At 36.1% G+C, this 13,761-nt stretch overlaps 1 protein-coding gene across 2 annotated transcripts; it reads right to left on the minus strand.

Moving 5' to 3' along the window:
- Positions 1-433: 433 nt before the first annotated feature.
- Arpc4 (Actin-related protein 2/3 complex, subunit 4) lies at positions 434-11,474 on the minus strand. Of its 2 annotated transcripts, none has more exons than XM_076479718.1 (5): positions 11,371-11,474; positions 3,993-4,111; positions 1,853-2,060; positions 1,068-1,238; positions 434-594 (listed from the first exon to the last, which is right to left on the minus strand). In XM_076479718.1, the coding sequence occupies exons 1-5, from the start codon at positions 11,371-11,373 to the stop codon at positions 589-591; spliced, it is 507 nt and encodes a 168-aa protein (XP_076335833.1). In that variant the 5' UTR covers positions 11,374-11,474; the 3' UTR covers positions 434-588. The 2 variants fall into 2 exon arrangements, with proteins under 2 accessions (XP_076335833.1, XP_076335834.1); XM_076479719.1 differs by having other exon boundaries at positions 5,673-11,375.
- Positions 11,475-13,761: the final 2,287 nt, after the last annotated feature.

Raw genomic sequence — 13,761 nt, forward strand, 5'->3', positions numbered from 1 at the left:
CAGTATAGAATGAGCCTTCTTCATAACCTTAGTTTAATCAGTGCTGAAATTGTTATCAATAAAATCCTGTCAAACTTCCTGATTTGGTTCAGTAAGAACTAAACATAAATAAAGTTATGACAACTTATTGGTAACAAAGTTTGTTCCATTTCATAGATTTTTATTATGTGACAACCATCTCGTCAGTCACCTGGTAACAAGAACAGTTAATTTTATTAAATTACAATTCCAATACAACAGGAGTTTTTTTATTATTTTATCCTGGGCATCAAAGATTTGATAGATATTGTTTCCCATATACCACAGTGGTATGACTGTGATATTTTAAAATTCTTATCACTTGATTATTCTCTTGCCATTTGACTGATAAAAAGAACAACAGTTTAAGACACTATGAAGAAGTGCAAAGTCACAACTACTTAACAAGAGAGAATTGTAAGAAATGTCATTATTTTAATAGAATTAAACCAAATGCTCTACATAGTTTGGACCACTTAACATTAAATATCATAACAAAATTACACCTTAATATTTGTTATTCAAGTATACTGCAGAACCCCTTTCTCATCCTGATGAAGTCGACTTTAATCAAAACTGAAAAGAAGAAGATGATATTGATGTTAAAAATGTTAATATCTTACAACTGTTGCAATACAAAAAAGGCCTTGTCATTGCAAGCAAACTAATTATAGTATATACTTAAATGATGAAATAACTAATTATTTGATTAGTTAGTCAATGTTTTTCTATTTATTACTTCTGTCCCACAAATACTGATTAAGGGCTCAGAAAACTTATCACAGTGTTACAACAAGACACAGTATTACTACAGATCTTGTACATATGTTAAGTACTGGCCTAGAAAACATTACTACACTGTCAAAACATAGCAATGAAGCACTTTAAACAATGCAAGTTGGTAAGGTTTAAAAATTGTTGAACGGAAAGCACATGCTCCTATGAAATATATGTGGATTTTCTGATATAGTTTACATATCATACTAGTATCACAGGTCAAAACCAATGTGTTGTACAAGTATTACATATTAAAATCAATGTGTTGTTACCCGTTTCAAAAATTCTTCAGCACAAATTCGAGCTCTGGCATTTAATGTCAGTTTCATCTCGCTGATTTCCTTGTCAATTTCCTCCATGAAATGAATGACAAAGTCCACTAGTTTGTGTTTATACATCTGTTCTGTGTGGAAGTTAGTAATCAAGAAGGAGATGTCATAACCCTGCACAGATCATGGACCAAACTTTCAGAACAATTTACAAAGACCAATAAGACACTAACTGTTTTACTTTAAAACCACACAAACAAACCTCAATGTATATAAATACAGAAACAGTTACTGGAATAAACACAACAAGAATAATATCTAATTAATGTGAAAAAAAATCCTATTATGTACAAAAATAAAAGTTCAAAATGATTATATTTCATGCTATTATTTTGACAAATAATTAAACGATCTCACAAAAACCTTTTCTCAATGTCTATATATATATATCTTAATCGCTGGCTATGCACACAAAACACATTTCTATTTGAAATGTATACATGTTACAACTTAAAGGCCTTTTTAACATCAAGCTACCAAGAGCTAACCTCAAGTTACCAGTCACTGTTTAACACTCCCACATCTGTAAAGCAGTCAGAGCATCACAACTACTGCTATCAATGAGTGTTTCTGAACATCTGGATTACATTATGAATGTTACAAGTCTAGCTGTTTATCAGTTTACTGTAACAGCTGTATAAGACTAGAGAAAAATTAATTCTAATTGGTTTTATTATAAAAATAGTGATAAACTATTACTTTAAATGTGATAAAAACAGTACTCTAACCTCTACTGGTTTTCTTCTTAAAATCACAAAATTTTCTGCTCTCATCATCATAAACCTCATAAACTTGTGACAAAGGATCCGTTCTATCTCATCAGCCTGTTTAACAGCAATACTGATTCTTAGAGAGTTCACTGATCCCTCAATTAAAACCTTTTCCTTTTCATTTCGACTTATTACAACAGGTGTCAGGAGGAGTTCCTTGCTTGTTCTATAAAAATTAAAACATATAATAATTTAGCTACTTGAAAAATGTCTACAAAATAACATATTAAAATTATGAAATTCATATAAATAATTTAAGTAATTTATCTAATATTCACAAATGGTAATTTAAATTAAAAATATTTCTAGAAGGCTCATAAAAGAAATACATAGCAAAGAGTCTAAAGATTTAATACTAGTGAGTGTGTGTGAGTTTATATCAAACTATTGTTTTACTGTACTAAAATGAACTAAGTACATGCCCACACCTGTTTTACAAAATGTACATCAAAAGCATGAAACTTACATTGAAGGGAAAAACAAGAAACAAACTAAACATTAATAAATTTCATAACATTTAAAAGGGATACAAAGGAATTATGTCTCTTCCAGCTTCCAACTATAGCCATCCCTATTTACTCACATATTCATCAATCTTTTCTTGAACTCAGTTAATGGTTTTGCCTCCCTCATTCTTGAGGACATATCATTCCAAAAACCAACTACTCTGTTCAAAAATTGTCTAAACTGAAGACAACTCCTACACTACCAAAATTTGAATTTATGACCCCCTTGTCCTATTATTTTCACTGATAAATACACAAAAGTTTGATAGATCTATATTATCAATACCCTTAGTAATCTCAAACACTTCAACCAAATTCCCTATGACCCTTCTCCTATCCAGAGAAAACAAGTTTAGACATTTTAGTCTCCTTACAGGACAATCACACCATCCCAGGTAACATCCTGAAATCTCTTCTCTGAACCTTCTCCAACAATTCAGTGTCCTTGTTGATCAAGGGAGATGAAAACTGTACACAGTACTCTAAAAGAGGCATTATAAGAGATCTATACAACAAAACAATAATATGCTTTTTCTCATGTTCAGTGTTTCTACAGATGTTACCCAAAGTACTATTATCCCTACTACTAGCTACAGAACATTGTTTATATGACTTAAGTAATTTTTTCCCATCACAACACCAAGAACTTTTTTTTAATGTATACCCATTTAAACTGTAACAGTAATTTCAATTGTGAAAACCTGCATGCATTCTGGTAAATCATGTTGAAAATATTATATGAATGGAAATGTTAATGTTCATCAAGGGTATTATTAGTAACTACATGGGTTGAGGTGGTCAAACTGTAATTTTACATGGATTGGAAAGAGATAAAGTTTTAATACAGGTAAAAAAAGGATGCATGTAAACCACTGATTCTACAACATTTTGCTAATATGTTTGTTAAGAAATAGTGATTCACTTCGACACTGATACCAATTAAAAAGATCTTTTATTACGTGAATTGCTACTTGTGTATAATTTGTTAAAAATCTAATCAATGGAAAACATGCACAGATTTTTAGTAAAGTTGTCAATGTCAATTTGATAGACTAAAGAAATGAACTTGAATATTCCTTGAATGACAGAAAACTTTGGAAAATCATCCTCTAAATTTGAATTTCTACAACAGGCAGTTTCCATCTATTCAACTGAACTGGAATGTGTTAGGAATTTTAAAAATGTCAAAATAAATTTCTTAGATAAGCATTCAAAATTAAGCATTCAGGTCTGACCACTTTATATAACACAGACTATCTGACTTTTAAGAATGTATACCCTGAAAGACACTCATACAGACTAACTATCAAGAATGCATACCCTGAAATACAATCACTAATACAGACTATATGATTATCAAGAATGTATATCCTGAAAGACGATTACTTACATAGACAATATAACTATCAAGAATGTATACCTTGAAAAACAATCACTCATAGACAATCTAACTATCAAGAATGTATACCCTGAAAGACAATCACTCACAGACAATCTAACTATCAATGTATACCGTGAAAGACAATCACTCAAATGGACTATATGACTTTCAAGAATGGTTTATAAGAAAAACAGTCTCTTATATAGTTTACCTGACTTCAACTTCAGGTTTATTGTGCCGTTCTACAACCTGTGATGAAAAGTTCTCAAGACACATGGCAGCATTAAGGGTGTGACGGACTGCTGTTAGGTATGGACGCAGAGTAGCAGCCTAAAAACAGTCAACATTTTCTATTATGATGAAAAACAGTTTTTTTTTTATCACAAGAGTTATTTTCAAGATTAGAAATTTGGTGTCTTTTTAAAGGTTTAAAAGTTTTGAGACAAATTTATTTTCAACATACACAGATGTAACTGAAAAGGTGTGTAAAAATGTGTTAAATTAATAATTAATTATTTTCCTCATGATATTAATAATGACGAAGTTACCCACATCTTAAACAGACTGTTACCTGTCAAGACCAAATTATCTACCATACAATCATGATATATATTAAAATATAACTTGTGAACTTTAGAATGAGCCCATTGAATTAGATACAATGACTGATGGCATGTTATCTCAGCCTAAGTAATAATAGTGTAAACATCTAATAACAATAAAGTGTTTACTGAAAATATATTAAACTCAACAAAACATTTTCACAAATTCTGAAAATCAACTTAATTTTAATTCATGTTAGAAAAATATGTAGGTTTTATAATACCAGTTAAAGAGAAAAATACTAAACCTTACAACCCAAGCACTTTCAGATAAGTAAACCTAAGTGTGAGAGTGGTGGAGGACCATTATGGATACGGTAATGGGTACTGATAACGTAAAATGCAAATAATATGTGAAGATCAATTAAAAAAAAGAATGTGGAAAATCATATAAATAAATAAATAAACGTTATGAAAGAATAGGGTAAAAATAAAGATTTCACAAAACATGAGAAAGAACAGAGAATTAATCAATGGTCAAAGGTCAGTGTAGATTTATTCCAGAAGGCCATGGTTTTTAAAATAGTTATTCAACAGGCTTCTTTCATTTCTATATCAGCTTTAGTTTTAAAACTAGTCACAATACCTATTAGACTAACATAATTAACAGAATGAACCAAGCTGGTTATAGGGCTCAGCAACATGGAGGCCTTTACCAGTGTCAAGAAGATTTGGGTCTGCCCTACATATTGGTGATTGGATTGCATTTGTTACACTGTGCATGGTAAATGTTGTTGTACAAGTAATTTATTTAGCAACTTTAAAGTGTCTGAGTCATAGTGGTTGAAGAAAGAGTCCACAGTTTTCATGAATTTGCAGGTTAGATGATGGGATTTATTACAAGGATCAAAAACATTTAATGGTGTAATTCCTTTAGCATGAAGGTGGATATCTTTAAGGCTTTTGCTATTCTAGGAGACAACATGAATTATTTCACAAGTGTATGGGAAAAACACTACACCCACTTGAATATAATTCATTGATTGTAAATATATCATAGTTCTAATTGGTAATTTAATCTGGAAGCATTAAAATAAAGTTAGTTGGTTGATTTAGTGTTTTATGGCACAAAACAGCAAGGCTATCTGCACCAAATGTCCAGTAAAAGGTAAAAATAAAGGAAATGTAGTAAAATTCATGAAAGGAAATGAAGGTAAAACAAAACAGCATTGAAAAACAAAAAAGCATAAAACTAATGTTAACACCCAGTCTACACTGTTAAAAGAGAAAGCAGAGTAAGAGAAGTTGTAAAGGATTTTCTGTAGCATAATAGTAATGATCATAACCACCAGGAAGAATAACAGGTAAGTACAAGAACCACCGTCAGTCACCTGAAGTTAGCCTTTCCAGTCCTGGTGTCAAGTTATTTAATGTCATGGTCATTTTCCAATTTCAAATTGAACTAGAGAGATTGAGACTCTTAAAAGGGAACCACAATTAAAAAGGTGTAATGAATAAATATCAAACACTTAAATGAATTTTAAAAAGATTAATGGCCATTAGAAACCTAAAAACTTTATCAAGGTGGACAGTGTCACTGTCACCAATAACACTGTCTAATGTTATGGACAAACCCTGGGACAGAACATGTTTAAAATAGTGCCTTCATTGAGAGTCGTAATGATGGCAAGAAAGTAAAATGTGGCTTACAGAGATTTGAGTGTTACACAAACTACACACTGATGCATCAGTTCCAGCTAAAAGAAAACGATGAGTTAAAACTGTGAACAATGCATAATCTCGTTAGAACAACTTCCTCCTTTAGAAGCTTATGGAAGCTAGACGGCCAAAGTCCAACATAGGGTTTTATTTGGAAAAGCTTGTTGTCGCGTTGCTCAATCCAAGTTGACTACCAGCTGGTACAGAGCCAAGCCTTGAATACAGGACCATAGTCCATGTATGGAATAGGCACAGTGGTAATAGTGCCAGAGCAGATAGATTTAGCTGCCATGTCTGCAAGCTCGGTTCCCAGCGAAAACTAACGTGGCCTGGTATACAGAAAAACTGGATAGAAGTTGATGTTAATGAGAAATAGGCCAGTTGGTTTTGAATATCAGCGAGAACAGGGTGTGAGCCAACGTGAAGCGATTCCAGGGCCAGTAGAGAACTAAGCAAGTCAATATAAATAATGCAGTTAGAGTACTGCTTAGCTTCAATATTATCCAGGGAAAGAGAAATGGCATACAGTTCAGCAGTGAACATAGAAGCTGTAGAGGGGATTCTGCGAGTAGCCACTGAACCGCAACAAACCATGACAGAGCCCACAGAGTTATATGATTTGGAACCATCCGTATAAATTGCAATGGAAAGATTGTTCAAAAGATGTTAAGTAAATAAAAGATAGTACTTCCAATTGGGAGTATCTGCCTTTCTAAGATGACTTAAAAAAAGGTTACAGTTGGGAACTATAATAAGCCATGGTGGAATGGGCTGACCAGTGGATTCTGCAAAGATATCCAAGGACAGACCCAATTCATCCAATTGCACCTAGATGTGGAGCCCAAAAGGAGCAATGGCAGATCATTTGTTCTGAAAAAGTATGGCCCACCAAGGAAGGAAAACACATCCCTAGGAGGGATGCTTTGGTAAGAAACAAAGTTTTGAAGAATATAGTAAAGATAATTGCAAACAGTGAAGGTGCGGAGAAGGTTCATGAGATTCTATGTATAAGCTCTGAACTGGGGAGGTGCAGAAAGCCCCAGTGCAGAGTCGATGTCCTTGATGGTGAATGGTCCCAGCATCTTTAAGGCTGAGGGTCTGTCAGAGCCATAGACCATTGATCCATAGTTGAGTTTTGATCAAATAAGAGCACGATATATCTTTAACACAGAACATTGATCTGCTCCCCAACTGGTGGAAGAGAGGACATGGAGGATGTTCAGTGGTCTTGTGCATTTGACCCATAGCTGCTTTAAATGCGGTATAAATGTCAGCTTATAGTAAAAAATAAGCCCCAAGAACTTGGTCTCAGGGACCACTGGCAGCAAAACTTCACCAATACAGAGTTCAGGATCAGGATAAATACCTCGTTGATGGCAGAAGTGCATGCAAACGGTTTTAGAGAGAGAGAAATTAAAGCTGTTTGCCGTGGTCCACTTCAGTACACGATTGAGGGCAGTTTGTAGTTGCCTCTGAATATATCTCATGTTCGATGACTGACACAAGATGTGAAAGTCGTCAACATAGTGCCCGTTTGCAACAGTGAGAGGGAGTTGTTCAATGATGGCATTAATTTTTATACTGAAAAGTGTGATGAAAAGTGTCGAACCCACATGAACTTGGAATCTCTTGTCCATTAAAATTTTTTTTAATAAACATGGGTAAATGGCCACATAACTCACATATATGGAGGTCTCGCAAAATGCCATACTTCCATGTTGTATTATAAGCCTTCTCAATGCCAAAGAATATTGATACAAGATGTTGTTGTTTGTGAAAGGCTTCTCTGATTGATGTTTCAAGTCGAATTAGATGGTCTGTGGTGGAGTGCTGTCATTGGAACCCAAACTGGGTGGGTGAGAGGAGGTTGTTTGATTCGAGGAACCAAACAAGGCGAGCATTAACCATCCTCTCTAAGGTCTTACAGAAACAGCTCGTCAAAGCAATTGGACGGTAGTTTGAAGGAATCTTGGGATCTTTCACAGGCTCAGAGAAAGGTAAGATAATATCCTGGAGCCAGGCATTAGGAAAAACATTCTCCTGCCAGATCCAGTTAAAAACAATTAGAAGAATATCAAGAGAAGCAGGAGAGAAATAGTGCAGCATGTCACAGTGTACATCATCAGGTCCAACAGATATACTTCCAGACCGATGAAGGGCCATTTTCAGTTAAACCAATGTAAAGGGACAATTATAGTAAAAAAAACAGTCAGTTAAAGAGAAAAGATGTGAACACTCTGCCTGAGTCTTGATGGCCAAGAAGGTGGAGGAACAAGCAGAAGTGCTAGATACTCAGCAAAATCTTTCACCTAAAGTATCAGCAATGCTCCAGACATCAGCTACCTCTTGGCCATCAGAGAGTAAGATCAAGAGGGGGACAGAATTGTAGTGCCCACTGACCTTTCGAACCCTATCCCATATGACCTTGGAACTGGTGGTAGAAGATATGCTAGTTGTGAACTTAATCCAAGATTCCTTCTGGCTTTGATGTCTTACCCACCAAGCATGTGCACGGGCCCATTAAAAAACGATGCGGTTCGAAAGTGTGGGATATCTACGGAAAGTAACCCAGGCCCGTTTTTGAGCCTTCCTAGACAAGTGGCAAGCAGGATTCCACCATGAAGAAGGATATCGTGGAAAACGTGTTGAGGCTTTAGGAATGCACTGAGCGGCTGCTTGTATAATACAGTTAGTTACCTCTGCCACACAATCGTCTATTGATGGCTGACTGACGATGGCAGTATCAAGTTCTGCGAGAGCAGTGAAAGTGGACCAGTCTTCCTGATCCAGCTTCCACCGGGGCACGCGGGTAGGGTGGCATCAATCATGGCCAGTCTCTCTCAAAAGTATAGGAAAATGATCACTGCCTAGTGGATTATTGTCAACCCTCCATGAAAAATGGGAGAATAATGAAGGGGAGAAAACCAAGAGATCAATAGTGGTAAAGGACTGACTAGGTGCGTGAAAATAAGTGGAAGAACCAGTATTGAAAAGAGAAAGATTGTGATCAGAGAGCATACGCTCTACAGAGTGACCCCTCCTATCAATAACAGCACTTCCTCAGAGGGGATGATGTCCATTAAAGTTCCCCAGGATTAGAAAGGGAGACGGCAACTGTTCAATGAGAGCATCAAGGTTTGATTGATCATATGTCTCTCCAGGTGACAGGTAGAGAGAACAAACAGTGATGGTACGATCCAAGGAAACACGGATGGCTACGGCCTCCAAGGGTGTGTTGAGTGACAAAGACAGGGTGGGCACATGTTGATCAACCAACAGTGCCACCCCTCCATGTACTCATCCATCACACAGCCTGTCATTTCTGTACAGAGAAAAAGTGACTGTATCAGCAGGTTTCAGAAATGTTTCTTGTAAGGAAAGACATACAGGATGGTGGGAAGCAATCAGTGCTTTGATGTCATCCAGATTAGAATGTAAATCTATGGAAAGAACAGAGATGGGTATAGAAGTTGATTCATCAACCTTTTTAACCAAGGAGGTCAAAAGGCTTTTCATTTGTTTTGAAAACGATTCTCTTGGAGGTACAGAGAGATCTGTCTGCACTCCCACTGTAGTTGTGGAACAAAGTGCAGTAACAAATGTCTGAGATAAAGTGGCATACAGCAATTTCCGAGCCTCAGGATAACTAATGTTATGAGTTGTTTTCAAATGCTGCACCTCTTTTTCCTCCAACCATTTAGGGCAAGAACTAAAGTAGGAAAGGTGAGAACCATTGCAGTTGACACAAAGTGGGTCTGTGTCACACTCATAGGCATCATGGTCCTTGCCACCAGAATGAGCACGTCAGGGAACCATGAAATGACGTCTTTGAGTGACCGAACCTCTGACATTAGAAACATCGGAGAGGGTTTGGAATGTACGATCATACCCTACAATTTAAATAACCTGCCTTGAGGGTGGCAGGTGCATGTGGTAATGTAAATGTCAAAACAAGGATATTTGTCGGTAGTGTAACTCCATCTTTATGAGTGGGAATGCGCCTCACTGCAGAATCTCCTTGAATGGAGAAACTAGCGAGAATCTCTGACTCCTGGATGTTCTTCAAATCCCTCTCAACAATAACTCCTCATGATGAATTCAAGGTAGCATGAGGGGTAACCTCAATAGGTACATCTGCAATTGCCTTTGAATTCAAGAGGAGTTCACTGTGTTGGGATGTGGATGTTTCAACCAATATGTCTCCAGATCGAAGCTTCTTTACTGACTTTGGAGAGCCAGCAAGTCCCTTCTGAATAAAAAAGGGGAACATTTGCCATAAAGGTTTTTCTGAAAGAGAATGTAATTTTAGAAAATGAGATAAGTGTGTTACAGATGTTGAAGATTACTGCTCAGAGTCTTCAAGACAGTCATTTACCTAGTGACTGTTTTTCACTATTTTATTTAAATTTTTCGTAGGAGGATCCGTAAGAACAAAGGAAAATTTTGGTACCCACTGACCCCACCCACCATGGAGCCCTACGAGGAGACGTACTACAATGTCATACAAGGACATTGCAGCAACTACAAGGTTTTGTGACCACTATACCCAAACACCAGCATCAGACACAATGTCCACAACACCCGTTGAGAACTTCCAACACTGGTACTTGGTTGACTCTAGCCCAAGTGGACCAGCAAACTGACCCAAGGGGAGCCACCCAAAGGTCGCTTGTCAACAGGAATTCAAGGACAAAGTGGTGTGTTAGGGTTGGACCTCTCAACCACCAGGATCCTCTCCTCTCCTTCACGGATTGCCACGCACGGCAAACTCGCGGGTGGATGTTTAGTTCCCAGAGGAGGTAACCAGAAAGAATAGAACCTTCCCTGGGAGGTCCCCTCACCACTATTAATTAATACACTCTGCAAAATTGTTCTTTAATAAATTTCAAAACTTTTTACATCTTGAACTATACATGCATGTCTAAATAGGATCTGATGTTGCACCCTGTAGGTTAGGACTAATTGAAATTCACTCTTGGAATTTCAAAGCTTTACATTTCTTGGAATTAGCATGCATTACAGTAACGAACTATTAAGCTCTGGATTCCTGTTCCAACAAGTTAATAATGTTATAGTTGTCTTGCACTTTACCATCTGAAGTTACCAGTTAATGAGTTTTATATTTTCATTTATTATTTACAAGAATTTGAAACGTACTAGAACTAGAAGCTTCTTAGCTAAGACTTTTATAGACTGAGAACGCTAATTATTAATCTTATTATTATTTTTAAGAATGTTAAAAGTTGTCAGTGAAATACTTAATTCATATATCATCTATACATAATTTATATCTTAGAAATAAATATTCTGTATGTTCACCACACCCACCATTCTCGTAATCCTTCAAAATGAATATCACCTTCCTATCACAGCTATGAATACATGTAAGCATCAAACTGCCATCTAGTGGCTATTGAAAGCTTCGCGATAGAATTATTTTGAGCGTGATAGAAATGTGGTGTGCATTTTAAACCGTATTTTTTGTATCGTAATCTGACGATAATTTTTCTGTCACAATTAATAATACATATTTATAGATAAGGAATTTAATTTTAACTATATCATCTTCAAAGTCGGCTCTGCAAAAAGTTGAAATACATATTAAAATTCAAAATCAAGTCAGTGAAGAGACCCAGGCCTGGCATGGCCAAGCGCGTAAGGCGTGCGACTCGTAATCCGAGGGTCGCGGGTTCGCGCCCGCGTTGCGCTAAACATGCTCGCCCTCCCAGCCGTGGGGGTGTATAATGTGACAGTCAATCCCACTATTCGTTGGTAAAAGAGTAGCCCAAGAGTTGGCGGTGGGTGGTGATGACTAGCTGCCTTCCCTCTAGTCTTACACTGCTAAATTAGGGACGGCTAGCACAGATAGCCCTCGAGTAGCTTTGTGCGAAATTCCAAAAACAAAAAAACAAACAAACAAAAAGACAAAGACGAAGAGACTTAAAATAAGTACATAGTATGCTAAAAGTAGTAGCGTCTTTGGTACCATCATACATAAAAAAGCTCTATTAACAACTTCCGGTAAAGGTAGTAACTCAAAATCAGAGAGATCTGTTTCTAATTCCACTTGTGGCAAACGTATTGACAGAGAACGACCTAAGCCCCTAAGATTTGGAAGTACGAAAACAAAAATCAGAATATCTGAAAAAGCTTTGAAAAAAAGGAGATATATAGAAAATATATTTTGCTTTTTTTAAACTTTGATATCATATGCACTTTTTTATATTCTAAGTGTAGACTACATGCTGTGATTCACATGATATAAGCTTGCTTCTGCAGTTCTACTCTAGCAAATATTGTACACTAGTGTTTTTCACACAATATAACTTCATATTAAGACAGATATAGATAATAATTTAGTTAATAAGTGTGGTTACTTTATACTTGACACTTGCCTTAATTAGCTTAAAGTTATAAATTTTTGTACTAATTTAATTTTTCTTACATATCTCCTGATTCATCAATGAATGAGCATTTCAAATATCAATAGTCTAATGATGTTAAACTCGTTACACGATGGGGCCTGTAAAGTAGCTCTTATAACTTAGGCAGAGGCCTGGCATGGCCAAGCGTGTTAAGACGTGCGACTCGTCATCTGAGGGTCGTGGGTTCGCATCCCCGTCGCGCCCTTTCAGCCGTGAGGGCGTTATAATGTCACAGTCAATCCTATTATTCGTTGGTAAAAGAGTAGCCCAAGAGTTGGCGGTGGGTGGTGATGACTAACTGTCTTCCCTCTAGTCTTACACTGCTAAATTAGGGACGGCTAGCACACATAGCCCTCGAGTAGCTTTGTGCGAAATTCAAACAAACAAACAAACTTAGGCAGTAATATCATTAACGAATATGCAGGATAGAAAAAAGTTAACAAATAAAAAAGGGAACACAGTATCAGATAAAGATATTTTATTTGGTTTATTATTTTGAATTGTTTTCTTAATATTAGAAGGTAAACTCTGTTTTATACGTGTTTAGTAAAATTTTAACTTTTGCCGTTTTAATGAAATACTAAAATTAGACCTGTTAGAGGAATATTAACAGTAACTTACCTCTTTACTGTTAATAATATTGTCTGTTATGTTCTAATATTGGTAATTCAAAGTTGAAACACTTAAGGCTAAAAATGTAATTTCCCCAATATTTTTTAAGGAGATATTACAACATTTTACTCGAAGTTTTGTTTGTTGTTTTTGGAATTTCGCACAAAGCTACTCGAGGGCTATCTGTGCTAGCCATCCTTAATTTAGCAGTGTAAGATTAGAGGGAAGGCAGCTAGTCATCACCACCCACCGCCAACTCTTGGGCTACTCTTTTACCAACGAATAGTGTGATTGATCGTCACATTATAACGCCCCCACGGCTGGGAGGGCGAGCATGTTCACTCGAAAGTAAGGACTTTTGAATCCTCTAATAGTATATATTAATTTTTATAGAACTACAAATGTAGAGCTTAAAACTGTGGTCAAAACCATACAGATTGGGTTAAACAACTAAGAACGTGTTCAGTGAACCCAGTTTTTCATTTTCTTGACACTTATCTATGTAATGGACATTAATACCTGAAGGCTTAAAATTGTAATTTATTATTTCTAAACATATCCCACAATGCACCAAGAGGATAATACGTTTTTCTGCTTTGAGTTTGTGGTTGTTGTTCAAGAGATGTCACTAATATCTTGTGTGTATAATATAAACTATAAAGCGTTAAGATATTAGGTACAG

The sequence above is a fragment of the Tachypleus tridentatus genome, chromosome 13 (assembly GCF_004210375.1).
Source record: "Tachypleus tridentatus isolate NWPU-2018 chromosome 13, ASM421037v1, whole genome shotgun sequence".
NCBI classification, from domain to species: domain Eukaryota; kingdom Metazoa; phylum Arthropoda; class Merostomata; order Xiphosura; family Limulidae; genus Tachypleus; species Tachypleus tridentatus.

What these genes read in the sequence shown, in the direction of transcription:
- Arpc4 (XM_076479718.1), bottom strand. An exon ending in AAACCTGAAGTTGAAGTCAG is followed by an intron (nt 2,061 to 3,992) that starts GTAAACTATATA and finishes TAATTTTTATAG; the next exon opens with AACAAGCAAGGAACTCCTCC. An exon ending in TAAGAAGAAAACCAGTAGAG is followed by an intron (nt 1,239 to 1,852) that starts GTTAGAGTACTG and finishes TGATCTGTGCAG; the next exon opens with GGTTATGACATCTCCTTCTT.